Source organism: Ammospiza caudacuta, chromosome 30 (genome assembly GCF_027887145.1).
Source record: "Ammospiza caudacuta isolate bAmmCau1 chromosome 30, bAmmCau1.pri, whole genome shotgun sequence".
Classification (NCBI taxonomy): domain Eukaryota; kingdom Metazoa; phylum Chordata; class Aves; order Passeriformes; family Passerellidae; genus Ammospiza; species Ammospiza caudacuta.
Genome location: NC_080622.1, coordinates 4,015,494 through 4,033,480, shown reverse-complemented (window position 1 = coordinate 4,033,480; position 17,987 = coordinate 4,015,494). Strand labels below are relative to the sequence as shown.

General features: G+C 63.7%; 1 protein-coding gene across 4 annotated transcripts in view; it reads left to right on the top strand.

Moving 5' to 3' along the window:
- Positions 1 to 1,091: 1,091 nt before the first annotated feature.
- The window catches only part of LOC131569668 (sodium/potassium-transporting ATPase subunit alpha-2), a 30,859-nt gene continuing 13,963 nt past the window's right edge, over positions 1,092 to 17,987 (top strand). Inside the window, exons 1-12 of one of the 4 annotated variants that reach the window (XM_058821917.1) lie at positions 1,092 to 1,313; positions 7,393 to 7,497; positions 9,074 to 9,133; positions 10,255 to 10,458; positions 12,082 to 12,195; positions 12,270 to 12,404; positions 13,107 to 13,224; positions 14,295 to 14,563; positions 15,172 to 15,370; positions 16,189 to 16,298; positions 16,381 to 16,515; positions 17,137 to 17,326. In XM_058821917.1, coding sequence (XP_058677900.1) covers positions 1,302 to 1,313; positions 7,393 to 7,497; positions 9,074 to 9,133; positions 10,255 to 10,458; positions 12,082 to 12,195; positions 12,270 to 12,404; positions 13,107 to 13,224; positions 14,295 to 14,563; positions 15,172 to 15,370; positions 16,189 to 16,298; positions 16,381 to 16,515; positions 17,137 to 17,326 — 1,651 coding nt within the window. In that variant the 5' untranslated portion in view covers positions 1,092 to 1,301. Of the gene's footprint in view, positions 1,314 to 7,205; positions 7,289 to 7,392; positions 7,498 to 9,073; positions 9,134 to 10,254; positions 10,459 to 12,081; positions 12,196 to 12,269; positions 12,405 to 13,106; positions 13,225 to 14,294; positions 14,564 to 14,882; positions 14,908 to 15,171; positions 15,371 to 16,188; positions 16,299 to 16,380; positions 16,516 to 17,136; positions 17,327 to 17,347; positions 17,370 to 17,987 lie in introns of those variants that run through there. The other 3 variants (XM_058821916.1, XM_058821918.1, XM_058821919.1) reach the window with 3 other exon arrangements.

Genomic DNA, 17,987 nt, shown 5'->3' with positions numbered 1-17,987 from the left:
GAACAATCGGACCCTGGGAACAGACAGATTTTGGGAACAATCAGACCCTGGGTACAGTCGGAACCTGGGAAGAATCGGAACCTGGGAACAGTCGGAACCTGGGAACAGCCCCCTCATTTCCCCCCCTCGCTGTCCCCCCCTCTCTCCCCATTCCGGGCTAATTTTAGCCCCCGGCCGCATTCCCGGGCACCTCCCGGTGCCAGGCGGGGTCGAACCGGGAGCTCCGGGCACCCCCCGGGCCGTGGAACCCCCAAAAACCAAACACAACACCCCAAAAACCAAACACAACCCCCAAAATAGCAAACAAATAACAAACAACAGCCTCAAAAAAGCAATCGCAATCCCCAAAAAACAAACAACACCCCCAAATAACAAACACAATCCCCAAAAAATAAACAACACCCCCCAAAAACCAAACAACACCCCCAAAAAAACAAACAACACCCCCCAAAAAATAAACACAATCCCCCACAAATAAACAACGCTCCCCAAAAACAAAACACCACCCCCTAAATAAACAACACCCCCAGAAGAGCAAGCAACACGCCCCAAAACCGAACAACCCCCCAAAAAAAACAAACACAACCCTCAAAAAATAAACAACACCCCCAAAAAACCAAACAAAAGCCCCAAAAACCAAACACCCCCAAAAAACACACAACGCCCCCCAAAACACAAAAAAAACACCCCCCCAAACACCGAACACCCCCAAAAAAACAAACAACACCCCCAAAAAACCCAAAAAACACCCCCCAAAACACCAAACACCCCCAAAAAAACACACAACGCCCCCAAAAAAACAAACAACACCCCCAAAAAAACAAACAACACCCCCAAAAACCAAACACCCCAAAAAAACACACAACGCCACCCAAAAAACACCCCCCAAAACACCAAACACCCCCAAAAAACAAACAACACCCCCAAAAAACCCAAAAAACACCCCCCAAAACACCAAACACCCCCAAAAAAACAAACAACACCCCCAAAAAACAAACAACACCCCCCAAAACCGGAGAGGGGGGGCACCGAGGCTCCGGCAGCCTCAGGGCAGCGCCCCCCCCTCAATGCGGGTCCGGATGCGGGGGGGGTCCCGCTGGATTTGGGGGGTCAGGAAGGGTCACCCCGCCCCCCCCCCGCGCACCTGCGTTCCCAGGGCCCCCCCGCGGGCCCGGGGCTGGGGAGGGGGCGGGTTTGGGGCGGGGGGGCCGCGCCGGGCGGGGCTCTCCGGGTTTTTCTCGGCCGCGGTCGCTGCGCCCCCCCCAAAAGTGTCCCGGGCTGGCAACGGCGACGGCAGCGCCATGGGCAGAGGGGTGAGTAGGGGCGGCCCGGGGCACCCCGAAACCACGCGGGGCACGGGGACACGCGGGGCACCCCAAAAAACACCCCCCCCCTCCCCAGGCAGAACAACCCGCCCACGCACAATTAACAACCACCCGGGTACCCCAAAAAACACCCCCCCAGACAGAACAACCCACCCACGCACAATTAACAACCACCCGGGTACCCCCAAACCCGCCCGAGACACCCCAAACCCAGCCAGGAACCCCAAACAACACCCCCAGACAGAACAACCCACCCACGCACAATTAACAACCACCCGGGACACCCCAAACCCAGCCGAGACACCCCAAACCCAGCCGGGAACCCCAAACCCAGCCGGGAACCCCAAAAAAACACCCCCAGACAGAACAACCCACCCACGCACAATTAACAACCACCCGGGACACCCCAAACCCACCCCGGAACCCCAAACCCACGCGGGGGCACCCCAAAAAACACCCCCAGCCAGAACAACACCCCCACGCACACTGAACACCCAGCCGGGACACCCCAAACCCACTCGGAGCACCTCAAATCCACCCGGGGACAACGAGAAAACCACTCGAGGACACCCCAAACCCACCCGGACACCCCCAGGCGCGGAGTCCCCCCAGTCCGGCACCCCAAACCCACCCGAGAGACCCAAAACCCACGCGGGACACCCCAAACTCACTCAGGGCACCCCAAATCCACCCGGGGCACCCCAAACCCACCTGAGAGACCCCAAAACCCACTCGGGGCACCCCAAACCCACTCGAGAGACCCCAAACCCATCCGAGAGACCCCAAAAACCACTCGGGGCACCCCAAACCCACTCGAGAGACCCCAAACCCACCCGAGAGACCCCAAAACCCACTCAGGGCACCCCAAATCCACCCGGGGCACCCCAAACTCACCTGAGAGACCCCAAACCCACCCGAGAGACCCCAAAACCCACTCAGGGCACCCCAAACCCACTCGAGAGACCCCAGACCCCACCCGAGAGACCCCAAACCCATTCGAGGCACCCCAAATCCACCCGGGGCACCCCAAACCCACTCGGGGCACCCCAAACCCACCCGAGAGACCCCAAACCCATCCGAGAGACCCCAAAACCCACTCAGGGCACCCCAAATCCACCCGGGGCACCCCAAACCCACCTGAGAGACCCCAAATCCCACCCGAGAGACCCCAAACTCCACTCGGGGCACCCCAAACCCACCCGAGAGACCCCAGACCCATTCGAGGCACCCCAAAGCCATTCGAGGTACCCTAAACCCACTCGAGAGACCCCAAACGCCACCCGAGAGACCCCAGACCCCCCCAAGAGACCCCAAACCTACTCGGGGCACCCCAAACCCACCCGAGAGACCCCAAACCCACTCGAGATACTCCAAACCCCACCCAAGAGACCCCAAACCCACCCGAGAGACCCCAAAACCCACTCGGGGCACCCCAAACCCACCCGAGAGACCCCAAAACCCACTCGGGGCACCCCAAAACCCACTCGGGGCACCCCAAACCCCACCCGAGAGACCCCAAACCCATCCGAGAGACCCCAAAACCCACTCGGGGCACTCCAAACCCACCCGAGATACCCCAGACCCACCCGAGAGACCCCAAACCCACTCGAGAGACCCCAAAACCCACTCGGGGCACCCCAAAACCCACCGGAGAGACCCCAAACCCATCCGAGAGACCCCAAAAACCATTAGGGACACCCCAAACACATTCAGGGCACCCCCCCCCACTCGGGACGCCCCCCCGCCCCCCGCTCTGCCATGTCGCACCCCCCGGGCACCCCCACCCCAAATTTTTCCCTCCGACCCCCCCAAAACCCCCCCTCGGAGAGGCAGAACCGCACTCCCCCCCCCCCCCGCCATTCAGGGGTCGCTTTTTTAGGGGTGGGGGGTCCCGAATCGCCCGCCCCCCCCCACCGCGCTGTGGGCGGGACCCCCCCGGACCCCCCCCCCCGTGGGTGGCTCGGTGCCCGCGGCTGCCCCGAGCTCCGCTCCCGGTGCCCGGCAACGCCCGCGGGGGGGCCCCGAGCGCCGCTGGCACCGAGCCCGCGCCCCCCCCCAACAACCCGGAACCCCCCCCCAAAATCCGAGCCAAACCCCCCCCCCACCCGCATCGGGCACCCACCCAAAATTCGGGCCCCCCCCCCAAACTAAAACCAACCCCTCCCCACCACGGGAATCAACCCAAAATTTTGGGGGGAGCCCCTCTGGGTGGGGCCCGCACCCCCCCCCCCCCCCCAAACCCAACCCAACCCAACCCAACCCCCTCCCATTGCGGGCACGCACCCAAAATTCGGGGGGACCTCCCCCCCCCACCAACCCCCCCATATTGGGCACCCACCCAAAATTCGGGGGGACCCCTCTGGTGAGGATTGTCGCTCCCCGGACCTCCCCCCCACACCAACCCCCCCATATTGGGCACCCACCCAAAATTTTGGGGGGGGGGAACCCCTCTGGGTTGAGGTTGTCCCCCGCCGACACCCCCCAATCCTCGCCCCAGCGTGGGCACCCCCCCAAAAATTTGCGGGGATCCCGTTGGGTGAGGGTTGTCCCCCCCCCCCCCCCCCCAGGTGTCCCCTTGGCGCTGTCACCAATGCGGGGGGGGAGGGGGGGGGGGGGACACACGCGCGCGACACCCGACACCCCCCCCGCCCCCCCCCCACCCCACAAAATCGGGGGGGGGTCCCTCAGGTGGGTTCCCCCCCCCTCCCCCCAATGTGGAACAACAATTGGGGTCCCCCCGTGTTGGGGGTGGGGCAGGGAACCCCCCCCCCCCGTTATTTGGGGTGTGGGGGTGCCCCCCCCGGGTAATTTGAGCCCCCCCCCCCCCCCCCTCCCGCTCCCGGTGTTGGTTTTGGCTCCCGGAGGTTTCCATGACATCGGTCCCGCCCCCCCCCGGGACAGCGGGGACCCCTGGGGACAGCGGGGGGACAGGAGGGGACAGGGGGGGACAGGGCCACCCCCCGCTAAGGACAGGCATAGGAGGGGTCCTGTGACATTCTGGGGGGGGGGGTCCTGCTCTGCCCGGCTTGGGGGACCCTGCCATGGGGACCGTGACACACTCACGGTGACAGTGACACCCCCATGGTGACAGTGACACCCCCATGGTGACAGCGGCACACACATGGTGACAGTGAAACACACATGGTGACAGTGACACCCCCATGGTGACAGCGGCACACACATGGTGACAGTGACACACTCACGGTGACAGTGACACCGCCATGGTGACAGTGACACACACATGGTGACAGTGACACCTCTATGGTGACAGTGACACCTCTATGGGGACAGTGACACGCCCACAGTGACAGTGACACCCCCACAGTGGTGGGGACCACCCTGTGGGTGTGGGGACACCCCTGTGGGGACAGGGACACACGGTGACAGTGACACCCCCATGGTGACAGTGACACACACATGGTGACAGTGACACCTCTGTGGTGACAGTGACACCTCTATGGGGACAGTGACACGCCCACAGTGACAGTGACACCCCCACAGTGGTGGGGACCACCCTGTGGGTGTGGGGACACCCCTGTGGGGACAGGGACACACTCACAGTGACAGTGACACCCCCATGGTGACATTGGCACACACATGGTGACAGTGACACCTCTATGGGGACAGTGACACCTCTATGGGGACAGTGACACGCCCACAGTGACAGTGACACCCCCACAGTGGTGGGGACCACCCTGTGGGTGTGGGGACACCCCTGTGGGGACAGGGACACACTCACAGTGACAGTGACACCCCCATGGTGACATTGGCACACACATGGTGACAGTGACACCTCTATGGGGACAGTGACACCTCTATGGGGACAGTGACACGCCCACAGTGACAGTGACACCCCCACAGTGGTGGGGACCACCCTGTGGGTGTGGGGACACCCCTGTGGGGACAGGGACACACTCACAGTGACAGTGACACCCCCATGGTGACATTGGCACACACATGGTGACAGTGACACCTCTATGGGGACAGTGACACCCCCACAGTGACAGTGACACCCCCACAGTGGTCGGGACCACCCTGTGGGTGTGGGGACACCCCTGTGGGGACAGGGACACACTCACGGTGACAGTGACACCCCCGTGGCAGTGACACACACATGGTGTCAGTGACACGCCCACAGTGACACCCCCCTGGCTGTGGTGACATGCCCGTGGTGACAGTGCCACTCCCCCTGGCAGTGACACCCTTGTGGGGACAGTGACACACTCACAGTGACAGCCACAGTGGCCGCGACACCCTCATGGTGACAGTGACATCTCTATGGGGACAGTGACACGCCCACGGTGACAGTGACTCCCCAATGGCCACAGTGACCCCTCAATGACCACAGTGCCACTCTAGTGACCACAGGGCCACCACAGTGACCACCCCATGACCACAGTGCCACCCTGGTGACCACAATGACCCCTCAATGACCCCTCAATGACCCCTCAATGACCCCTCAATGACCCCTCAATGACCCCCATGACCACAATGGCCCCTCAATGACCACAGTGCCCCCCTGGTGACCACAGTGCCCCCTCAATAGCCCCAATGCAACCCTGGTGACCACAGTGACCCTGCCACGACCCCAACGCCACTCTAGTGACCACGGTGACCTCCTGGTGAACACAATGACCCCCTCAATGGCCACAGTGACCCCTCAATGACCTCAATGCCAGCCTGGTGACCACAGTGACCCCCTGGTGACCACAGCGCCACCCTGATGACTGCAATGCCACTCTGGTGACCACAATGACCCTCTCAATAGCCACAATGCCACCCTGGTGACCACAGTGACCTCCCCATGACCCCAATGCCACTCTAGTGACCACAGTGATCTCCTGGTGACCACAGTGACCCCCATGACCACAATGACCTCTCAATGACCACAGTGCCACTCTAATGACCACAGGGCCACCACAGTGACCACCCCATGACCACAGTGCCACCCTGGTGACCACAATGACCCCTCAATGACCACAATGCCACTCTGCTGACCACAGTGACCCCCTCAATGACCACAGTGACCCCTCAATGACCACAATGACCCCCCCATGACCACAGTGACCCCCCCAATGACCCCTCAATGACCACAGTGACCCCCTCATGACCACAGTGCCACCCTGGTGACCACAGTGACCCCTCAATGACCACAGTGACCACTCAATGACCACAGTGACCCCTCAATGGCCACAGTGACCCCCCCCATGACCACAGTGCCACCACCCTGGTGACCATAATGACCCCTCAATGACCACAGTGCCACCCTGATGACCACAGTGACCCCTCAATGGCCACAGTGACCCCTCAATGGCCACAGTGACCCCCCCCCATGACCACAGTGCCACCACCCTGGTGACCATAATGACCCCCCCATGACCACAGTGACCCCTCAATGACCCCTCAATGACCACAGTGACCTCTCAATGACCACAGTGCCACCCTGCTGACCACAGTGACCCCCTCAATGACCACAGTGACCCCTCAATGACCACAGTGAACTACACCATGACCACAGTGCCACCACCCTGGTGACCACAGTGACCCCCTCAATGACCACAGTGACCCCTCAATGACCACAGTGCCACCACCCTGGTGACCATAATGACCCCTCAATGACCACAGTGCCACCCTGCTGACCACAATGACCCCTCAATGACCACAGTGACCCCTCAATGGCCACAGTGACCCCTCAATGGCCACAGTGACCCCCCCATGACCACAGTGCCACCACCCTGGTGACCATAATGACCCCCCCCATGACCACAGTGACCCCTCAATGACCCCTCAATGACCACAACCCCCCCCTCCCCACGCCCCCCCCACCAGTGGTGACCCCCCCCCCCCCCGCCGTGCCCCCCCGCCCACCCGTGCCCGGTGCCCGGTGCCCGCCGCCCCCCCCCGCGCTGACGATGCCGGTGGCCACGGTGACGCCGGTGCTGGCCGTGACCTCCACGCCCACGGTAATGGCCCTGGGCTGGCGGGGCGGGGGGGGGGGGCGCGGGTGGCACCGGGGGGGTCCCCGCGTGCCCCCCGCGTCCCCGTGCCCACCGCGCGCTGCCCGCAGGCCGGCCGCGAGTACTCGCCCGCGGCCACCACGTCCGAGAACGGCGGCGGGAAGAGGAAGCAGAAGGAGAAGGAGCTGGACGAGCTCAAGAAGGAGGTGAACCTGGTGAGTGGGGACACACAGGGGGACGTGGGGACACGCGGGGGACACGGGCCAGACAGGGGACATGGGGACAGACGGGGGACATGGGGGCATTGAGGGGACAGGGAACACACAGGGGACATGGGGACACACAGGGGGACACGGGACAGACAGGGGACATGGGGACAGACGGGGGACATGGGGGCATTGAGGGGACAGGGAACACACAGGGGACATGGGGACACACAGGGGGACACGGGACAGACAGGGGACATGGGGACAGACGGGGGACAGCGACAGGAGACGGAGGGACAGAGAGGGGACACGGAGACAGTGAGGGGACAGGGACACACAGGGGGACATGGGACGGACAGGGGACAGGGGACACGGGGACAGGGACACAGGGACAGACAGGGGACATGGGGACACAGGACAGGGATAGGGGACAGGGGGGACAGACAGGGGACAGGGGACATGGGGACGGACGGGGGACAGCGACAGGAGACAGAGGGACAGAGAGGGCCAGGGGACATGGGGACAGATGAGACAGTGAGGGGACACGGGACAGGGACAGGGGGACAGGGACAGGGGGACAGGGACAGAGACAGGGGAACAGCCAGGGGACATGGGGACACAGGGGACAGGGCCAGCCAGGGGACAGGGGGACAGCCAGGGGACAGGGACATGGGGATGGGGACACAGGACACGGACAGGGACATGGGGACATGGGGGCAGCCAGGGGACAGCGAAGGTACAGTGAGGGGACAGGGACATGGGGACATGGACAGGGGGAGTGACAGGGACATGGGGACATGGACAGGGGGAGTGACAGGGACATGGGGACATGGGGACACGGGACAGACAGGGGACAGGGACATGGGGATGGGGACATGGGACAGGGACATGGGGACACAGGGACTGACAGGGGACAGGGGGACACAGGACAGACAGGGGACAGCAAGGGGACAGGGGGACATGGGGACAGTGAGGGGACACGGGGACAGCGACAGGGACGTAGAGACGGGACAGAGACAGGGACAGGGACATGGGGGCAGCAAGGGAACATGGGGACATGGGACAGACAGGGCACAGGGACATGGGGACATGGGGACACGGGACAGCAAGGGGACAGGGGATATGGGGACAGCGAGGGGACAGCAAGGAGACAGGGCACAGCTAGGGGACAGGGGGGACACAGGGACAATGACAGGTACAGGGAGACATGGGGGGCATAGGGGCATGGGTGACATGGGTGACACTGGGACCATGGGCACATGGGGGACACGGGGATGGTGGCCATGTCATTGCATTCATGGGTGACATGGGTGACATGGGACTCCAGGGACAGCTGGCTGTGTCATCCCATCCAGAGGGACGTGGGTGACATGGGGACACGGGGACATGCCACCCTGCTGGAGTGATTGAGGTCACAGGGACAGCTGTCCCATGTCACCCAGCTGAGGTGACACATGGGTGACGTGGGCGGTGTGGGACCCTGGGGACAGCTGGCCATGCCACCCCAGCCAGAGGGACACGGGTGGGGACAGTGGGGACAGCTGGCTGTGGGGGCACGGTGACAGGGGTGACATTTGTCCCTCAGGATGACCACAAACTGTCCCTGGATGAGCTGGGCAGGAAGTACCAAGTGGACCTGTCCCGGGTAAGATGTCCCTGTGTCCTTTGTCCCTGTGTCCCTGTGTCCCTGTGTCCCCATGTCCCCATGTTCCCGATGTCCTCCTGGTGTCACCATGTCCCCAATGTGAGTATCACTGGTGTCCCCATGTCCTCATGTGCCTGTGTCCCCGTGTCCCCATGTCCCGCTGGTGTCACCGTTTCCCTGGTGTCCCCCTCATGTCACTGTGGGTGTCCCTGATGTCCCTGGTGTCCCCATATTCCCCTGGTGTCCCCATGTCCCCCCGGTGTCCCCATGTCCCCCCGCTATCCCCATGTCCCCCTTGTGTCACCGTGTCCCTGCTATCCCCATGTTCCCTGTGTCACTATGTCCCTCCGGTGTCCCCGTGTCCCTGGTGTCCCCCCAGCATCCCCATATCCCGGTGTCCCCGTGCCCTTGCTTTCCACCATGTCCCCCTGGTGTCCCTGTGTCCCTGACCCTGCTATCCCTGTGTCCCCATGTCCCCCTGCTATCCCCATGTCCCCAGTGTCACCGTATCCCCCCGGTGTCCCTGTGTCCCCATGTCCCTGCTATCCCCCTGCTGTTCTCATGTTCCCGTGGTGTCATCGTGTCCCTGATGTCCCCATGTCCCCCTGGTCTGTCACCATGTCCCCCTGCTCTCCCCGTGTCCCCCTGGTGTCCCCATGTCCCCAGTGTCACAATGTCCAGGTGTCCCCGTGTCCTGGGTTTCCCCCTGGTGTCACCGTGTCCCCCTGATGTCCTCATGTCCCCCTGGTGTGTCCCCGTGTCCCTGCTGTGCCCGTGTCCCTGCTGTCCCCCCGTGTCTCCATGTCCCCCTGCTGTCACTGTGTCCCTGGTGTCCCCGTGTCCTGGGTTTCCCCCTGGTTTCACCATGTCCCCCTGATGTCCCCGTGTCCCTGCTGTCACCATGTCCCCCTGCTCTCCCCATGTCCCCCTGGTGTCCCCATGTCCCCAGTGTCACAATGCCCAGGTGTCCCCATGTCCTGGGTTTCCCCCTGCTGTCCCCGTGTCCCTGCTGTCCCCCCGTGTCTCCATGTCCCCCTGCTGTCACTGTGTCCCTGGTGTCCCCGTGTCCTGGGTTTCCCCCTGGTGTCACCATGTCCCCCTGATGTCCCCGTGTCCCGCAGGGCCTGACCAACGCCCGCGCTGCCGAGATCCTGGTCCAGGACGGCCCCAACGCTCTGACGCCGCCTCCCACCACCCCCGAGTGGGTGAAGTTCTGCCGGCAGCTCTTCGGGGGCTTCTCCATCCTGCTCTGGATCGGCGCCATCCTCTGCTTCCTGGCCTACGGCATCCAGGCCGCCATGGAGGACGAGCCCGCCAACGACAACGTGAGCGACACCGGGCACACGGGGACGCTGGGGACACGGGGGGCATGGGAGGCACCAGGGTGTATGGGGGACATGGGGCACATGGGGGGCACCAGGGGCATGGGGGGGGTATGGGGACACTGGGGACATGGCGGGTTTGGAGACACTGGGGGCACGAGGGGACATGGAGGGCGCAGGGGGCAGCAGGGGCAGGGGGAGCGTGGGGGGGACGTGGGGACACGGGGGCATCAGGGGTTATAGGGGACATGGCGGGTGTGGAGGGTATGGGCGTTTCGGGGGGCATGGGGGATATGGGGGCACTGGGGACACAGGGCGTATGGGGGACACTGGGGACATGGGGGGCATCAGGGGGCACTGTGGGTATGGGGGGTATAGGGGGTATTTGGGACACTGGGGACACTGGGGGACACAGGGACACTTGGGGCACCGGGGACATGGGGGGCATGGGGGGCATCAGGGGGCACTGTGGGTAGGGGGGGTATAGGGGGTATTTGGGACACTGGGGACACTGGGGGCACCGGGGACGTGGGGGGCATGGGGGGCATCAGGGGGCACTGTGGGTATGGGGGGTATAGGGGGTATTTGGGACACTGGGGACACTGGGGACACTGGGGGACACAGGGACACTGGGGGCACCGGGGACGTGGGGGGCATGGGGGGCATCAGGGGGCACTGTGGGTATGGGGGGTATAGGGGGTATTTGGGACACTGGGGACACTGGGGACATGGGGGACACAGGGACACTGGGGGCACCGGGGACGTGGGGGGCATGGGGGGCATCAGGGGGCACTGTGGGTATGGGGGGTATAGGGGGTATTTGGGACACTGGGGACACTGGGGACACTGGGGGACACAGGGACACTGGGGGCACCGGGGACGTGGGGGGCATGGGGGGCATCAGGGGGCACTGTGGGTATGGGGGGTATAGGGGGATATAGGGAATATGGGGGGCACTGGGGGTAAGGGAAGTGTGGAGGACATGGGGACATGGGGGCATGGGGACATGGGGGCATGGGGGACATCAGGGGGCATCAGAGGGAATGGGGACGTGGGGGTATGGGGGGCATGGGAGATATAGAGGGTATGGGGGGCACAGGCAGCAAGGCAGGGCAGGAGCATTGTGGGGACAGGGGACATCATGGTGGGGCATGAGGGTGGCATGGGGACAAGGACCTTGAGGGGGACAGGGGCATGGTGGTGGCACGAGGGGCATGGCAGTGAGGGGGGACGGGAGCACTGTGGGGACACGGGGGCACATGGGGGGCATTGGGGACATGGGGGATATGGGGACACGGGGGCACCGGGGTTATGGGGGGGCATCAGGGGGCATGGGGGACATGGGGACACTGGGGACAGAGGGGGCATGGGGGACACTGGGGGGCTCTGGGATCGTGTGGACGGCCACATCAAGGTGCCATGGGGACAGTGGCACTGGGGGTGGCACAAACCCATGGCCCCATGTCCCCTCCCCAACCCATGCCAGCCCTCGAGGTGCCCAGCTGTGGGTATGGGGGAGATTCCAAACCACCAAGGATGTCCCCTCCCTGTCCCCCCACCCTGGGGGTCCCCCGGGGGGTTCCTCGGTGCCCCCCAGATGCTGAGGTGCCCCTCTCATGGCACCAGCTGTACCTGGGGGTGGTCCTGGCCGCCGTCGTCATCGTCACCGGCTGCTTCTCCTACTACCAAGAGGCCAAGAGCTCCAAGATCATGGACTCCTTCAAGAACATGGTGCCCCAGGTGGGCAGGGGGGCATGGCCGAGGGGGTTCCAGGGGGATGGTGGGCACCCCCTGAGGTGCCCGGTGCCCCCCAGCAAGCGCTGGTGATCCGAGAGGGCGAGAAGATCCAGATCAACGCCGAGAACGTCGTGGTGGGAGACCTGGTGGAGGTGAAGGGCGGCGACAGGGTGCCCGCGGACATGAGGATCATCTCCTCCCATGGATGCAAGGTGGGGACATTGGGGATGTTGGGGACACTGGGGACATTGGGTGGTGCTGGGGACACTGGGACATTGGGACATTGGGAATGTTGGGGACATTGGGAACAGGGTGCCTGCGGACATGAGGATCACCTCCTCCCACGGCTGCCAGGTGGGGACATTGGGGATGTTGGGGACACTGGGGACACTGGGGACATTGGGGGCACTGGGGACATTGGGGGCACTGGGGACATTGGAGACATTGGGAACACTGGGGACCTGGGGACATTGGGGACATTTGGGACATTGGGGACATTGGCGACAGGGTGCCCATGGACATGAGGGTCATCTCCCATGGATGCAAGGTGGGGGCACTGGGGACACTGGGGGACACTGGGGACATTGGGGTCATTTGGGACATTGGGGACATTGGGGACACTGAGGGGACATTGGGGATACTGGGGACATTGGGGTATTTGGGACACTGGGGACACTGGGGACATGGGGGACATGGACATGAGGATCATCTCGTCCCACGGCTGCAAAGTGGGAACGGGGGGGACATCCCAACACACCCAATCCCCCATACCCCAATCCCCCATAACCCCAACCCCCCCCATAACCCCAATACCCCCAACCCCCCCCCATAACCCCAAATCCCCCCAACCCCCCCCATAACCCCAAATCCCCCCAACCCCCCCAATCCCCCCCAACCCAATCCCCCGCCCCCAGGTGGATAACTCCTCCCTGACGGGCGAGTCGGAGCCCCAGACGCGCTCCCCGGAGTTCACGCACGAGAACCCACTGGAGACGCGCAACATCTGCTTCTTCTCCACCAACTGCGTCGAAGGTGGGGTGTCCCCCGTGTCCCCAGGGCCATCGGTGCCACCCATGCCCATCGGTGCCCATCCCAGTGCCACCTGTGCCATCTGTGTCACCTGTGACATCCCAGTTCCACCAGTGACCATTCCAGTGCCACCAGTGCTACTAGTGACCATACCAGTGCCACCGGTGCCACCTGTGCCACCAGTGGCCGTCCCAGTGGCCATCCCAGTGCCCCAGTGCCCATCCCAGTTCCACCGGTGCCACCAGTGCCTCCAGTTCCCCATCCCATAGCCCTCAGTGCCCAGAGTTCCCCATCCCAATGCCCCCAGTTCCCCACCCCAGTACCTCATCCAGTGCCCCCAGTGCCCATCCCAGTGCCCCCACTGCTGTCAGTCCTTGCAGTTCCCCATCCCAGTGCCCATCCCAGTGCCACCAGTGCCCTCATTGCTCCCACTGCCTCCAGTTCCCCATCCCAGTGCCCATCCCAGTGCCACCAGTGCCCTCATTGCTCCCACTGCCTCCAGTTCCCCATCCCAGTGCTCCCAGTTCCCCAGTGCCCATCCCCATGCCCCCAGTTCCTCCACTTCCCCATCCCAATGCCCCTCTCCCATTGCCCCCATTGCCCCCAGTGCCCCCAGTGCTCCCAGTTCCCATCCAAATGCCCCCATCCCAATGCCACCAGTGCCCCCCAGGGCCATCCCCTGGGCCCTTTGTCACCTCGGTGTCCCCAGGCACGGCGCGTGGCATCGTCATCTCCATGGGTGACGGCAGTGTCCCCAGTGCTCCATCCCAGTTCCCCATCCCAATGCCCCCATTGCTCCCAGTGCCCATCCCAGTGCCCTCAGTGCCATCCCCCCAGTGCCCCCAGTGCCATGTCCCCGGGCTCTTTGTCACTTTGTCACCTCGGTGCCACCACAGGGACCGTGCGTGGCATCGTCATCTCTACGGGTGTCCACAGTGACCATCCCAGTGCCACCAGTGCCTCCATTGCCCCCATTGCCCCCATTGCCCCCAGTGCCGATCCCAATGCCCCCAGTGCCCCCAGTGCCATGTTCCCGGGCTCTTTGTCACTTTGTCACCTCCGTGCCACCACAGGGACCGCGCGTGGCATCGTCATCTCCACGGGTGACCGCACGGTGATGGGCCGCATCGCCTCGCTGGCCTCGGGGCTGGAGGTGGGCCGGACGCCCATCGCCATGGAGATCGAGCACTTCATCCGCCTCATCACCGGCGTCGCCGTCTTCCTCGGCCTCTCCTTCTTCATCCTCTCGCTCATCCTCGGCTACACCTGGCTCGAGGCCGTCATCTTCCTCATCGGCATCATCGTGGCCAACGTGCCCGAGGGGCTGCTGGCCACCGTCACCGTGAGTGGGAGCAAACTGGGAGGGACTGGGATGGAGATACAGGGGATTGGGGTGGACTGGGATGGACTGGGATGGGCTGGGATGGACTGGGAGGGGCTCAAGGCCGTCGTCTTCCTCATCGGCACCATCGTGGCCAACGTGCCCGAGGGACTGCTGGCCACCATCACCATGAGTGGGAGCAAACTGGGAGAGACTGGAAGGGACTGGGAGGGAGATATTGGGGACTGGGATGGACTGGGATGGAGATACAGGGGATTGGGATTGAACTGAGAGCATCCACCATCATCTTCCTCATCGGCACCATCATGGCCAACGTGCCCGAGGGGCTGCTGGCCACCGTCACCGTGAGTGGGAGCAAACTGGGAGGGACTGGGAGCAAACCGGGAGGGAAATATGGGGCACTGGGAGCACTCTTGGGGGGCTCCACCATCATATTCCTCATGGGCATCATCATGGCCAACATGCCTGAGGGGCTGCTGGCCACTGTCATGGTGGGAGGGGGCACTGGGAGGACACTGGGAGGGCACTGGGTTCAGTTTTGGGGTCGAGGTGATTCTGTTCACCCCATGTGGGGATCCCACCCCACTGACACCCCGGGGTGTCCCCAGGTGTGCCTGACCCTCACTGCCAAGCGCATGGCCAGGAAGAACTGTCTGGTGAAGAACCTGGAGGCTGTGGAGACCCTCGGCTCCACCTCCACCATCTGCTCGGACAAGACGGGGACACTGACCCAGAACCGCATGACCGTGGCCCACATGTGGTTCGACAACCAGATCCACGAGGCCGACACCACCGAGGACCAGTCGGGTGAGCGGGGGCACCCTGGGACCCCCAGTGCCCCCAGCGCGCCGATCCCCTGGGACCCCAATGCCCTGGAACCCCAATGCCCTGAGACCTCAGTCCCCAAATCCCAGGCACCCTGATCCCCCAAAATCCTGATCCCCATGGAACTCCAATCCCCCAAAACCCCAATGCCCTGGAACCCCAATGCCCTGGGACCTTGGTACCCAAATCCCTGGCACCCTGATCCCCCAAAATCCTGATCCTCATGGAACTCCAATCCCCCAAAACCCCAATGCCCTGGGACCCCAATGCCCTGGAACCCCAATGCCCTGGGACCTTGGTACCCAAATCCCTGGCACCCTGATCCCCATGGAACTCCAATCCCCCAAAACCCCAATGCCCTGGAACCCCAATGCCCTGGGACCTTGGTACCCAAATCCCTGGCACCCCAATCCCCTGGAACCCAATCCCCCAAAACCCCAATACCCCAAAAGCCTGGAACCAGGGTGGGCAATGGGTGATGCCAATGGGTGGCACCAGTGACACCAGGGTGGTCAATGGATGATACTGGGATGGTCAATGAGTGATGCCAGGCTGGTCAGTGGGTGACACTGGGATGGTCAGTGGATGACAGTGGTGACACCAGGGTGGTCAGCTGGTGACACTGGCCATGCCCTGACAATGCCCCAGGTGCCACCTTTGACAAGTGTTCGCCCACCTGGGCGGCCCTGGTGACACCGAGGTAGTCCATGGGTGACACCAGGGTGGTCAGTGGATGACACCAGGTCACTGGGTGGCACTGGTGACACCAGCCGTGCCCTGACAATGCCCCGTGTCCCCAGGTGCCACCTTCGACAAGCGCTCTCCCACGTGGGCGGCCCTGGCGCGCATCGCGGGGCTCTGTAACCGCGCCGTGTTCAAGCCGGGCCAGGAGAACGTCTCCATCTCCAAGGTGGGGGGGTCCCCGTGGCCCCAGGGGAGGGGACAGAGGGGACAGCGCCCCGGTGACAGCGGTGACAGCGGTGTCCCCACAGCGGGACACGGCCGGGGACGCGTCCGAGTCGGCGCTGCTCAAGTGCATCCAGCTGTCGTGCGGCTCCGTCAAGAGGATGCGGGACAGGAACCCCAAAGTGACCGAGATCCCCTTCAACTCCACCAACAAGTACCAGGTGAGGGCACGGGGGGAACTGGGGGAACTGGGATGGAGCACTGGGGGAACTGGGGGGCATGGGGGGAACGGGGCAAATGGGGCAGTTGGGAGAACTGGGCCAATGGGGGCACTGGGGGAACTGGGATGGGGAACTGGGGTCACTGGGCAGTATGTGGGTGACCCTGGAGGGACTCTGGTGATCCTGGGATGGCTCTGGGTGACATTGGTGACACTGGGTGGGATTATGGGTGACCCTGGGGTGGGCCCTGGGTGACCCTGGGGTGGCTCTGGGTGGCACTGGTGACACCAGAATGGTCAATGGGTGACGCTGGGCTGCCTGTGGGTGACCCTGGGGTGGCTCTGAGTGACCCTGGGGTGGCTCTGGGTGGCACTGGTGACACTGGGTGGGGTATGTGTGACCCTGGTCTGCCTGTGGGTGACCCTGGGGTGGCCCTGAGTGACCCTGGGGTGGCTCTGGGTGGCACTGGTGACACCAGAATGGTCAGTGGGTGACTCTGGGCTGCCTGTGGGTGACCCTGGTGACCCTGGGGCGGCTCTGGTGACCCTGAGCTGCCCGTGGCTGACCCCACACTGACCATGGCGCATGACCCCCCTGTCCCCTGTCCGTGCCCGTGTCCAGCTGTCCATCCACGAGCGCGAGGAGGACCCCCAGGGGTACCTGCTGGTGATGAAGGGAGCCCCCGAGCGCATCCTGGACCGCTGCTCCCGCATCCTCCTGCAGGGCCAGGAGCAGCCCCTGGACCAGGAGATGAGAGAGGCCTTCCAGAACGCCTACCTGGAGCTGGGGGGGCTCGGGGAGAGGGTCCTGGGTACGCCTGGGGGTCCTGGGGGGGCTCGGGGAGAGGGTCCTGGGTACGCCTGGGGGTCCTGGGGGGGTCTGAGGGGCTGGAGAGGGGATCCAGAGGGGATCTGGGGGAGAAGATCGTGGATGAGAACATGGAGGAACCTTCCAGAGCCCTCTGAAGCTGGAGCTGGAGCTGGGGGGGGCTTGGGGACAGTTCTGGGTACATCCGGGGGAACCTGGTGGTCCCCAGGGTTCTGTCACCTGTACCTGCCCCCGGACACAATCCTGGGGGTGTTTTTGGGGTCACATTGTCCCCTTGGTGTCCCCAGGGTTCTGTCACCTGTACCTGCCCCCAGACAAGTTCCAGGGACTGGTTTTGGGGTCACACTGTCCCCTCATTGTCCCCAGGGTTCTGTCACCTGTACCTGCCCCCGGACACAATCCTGGGGGTGTTTTTGGGGTCTCACTGTCCCCTACAATGTCCTCAGGGTTCTGTCACCTGTACCTGCCCCCGGACAAGTTCCAGGGACTGGTTTTGGGGTCACACTGTCCCCTTGGTGTCCCCAGGGTTCTGCCACCTGCACCTGCCCCCGGACAAGTTCCTGGGGGTGTTTTTGGGCTGTTTTTGGGGTCTCACTGTCCCCACATTGTCCCCAGGGTTCTGTCACCTGTACCTGCCCCCTGAC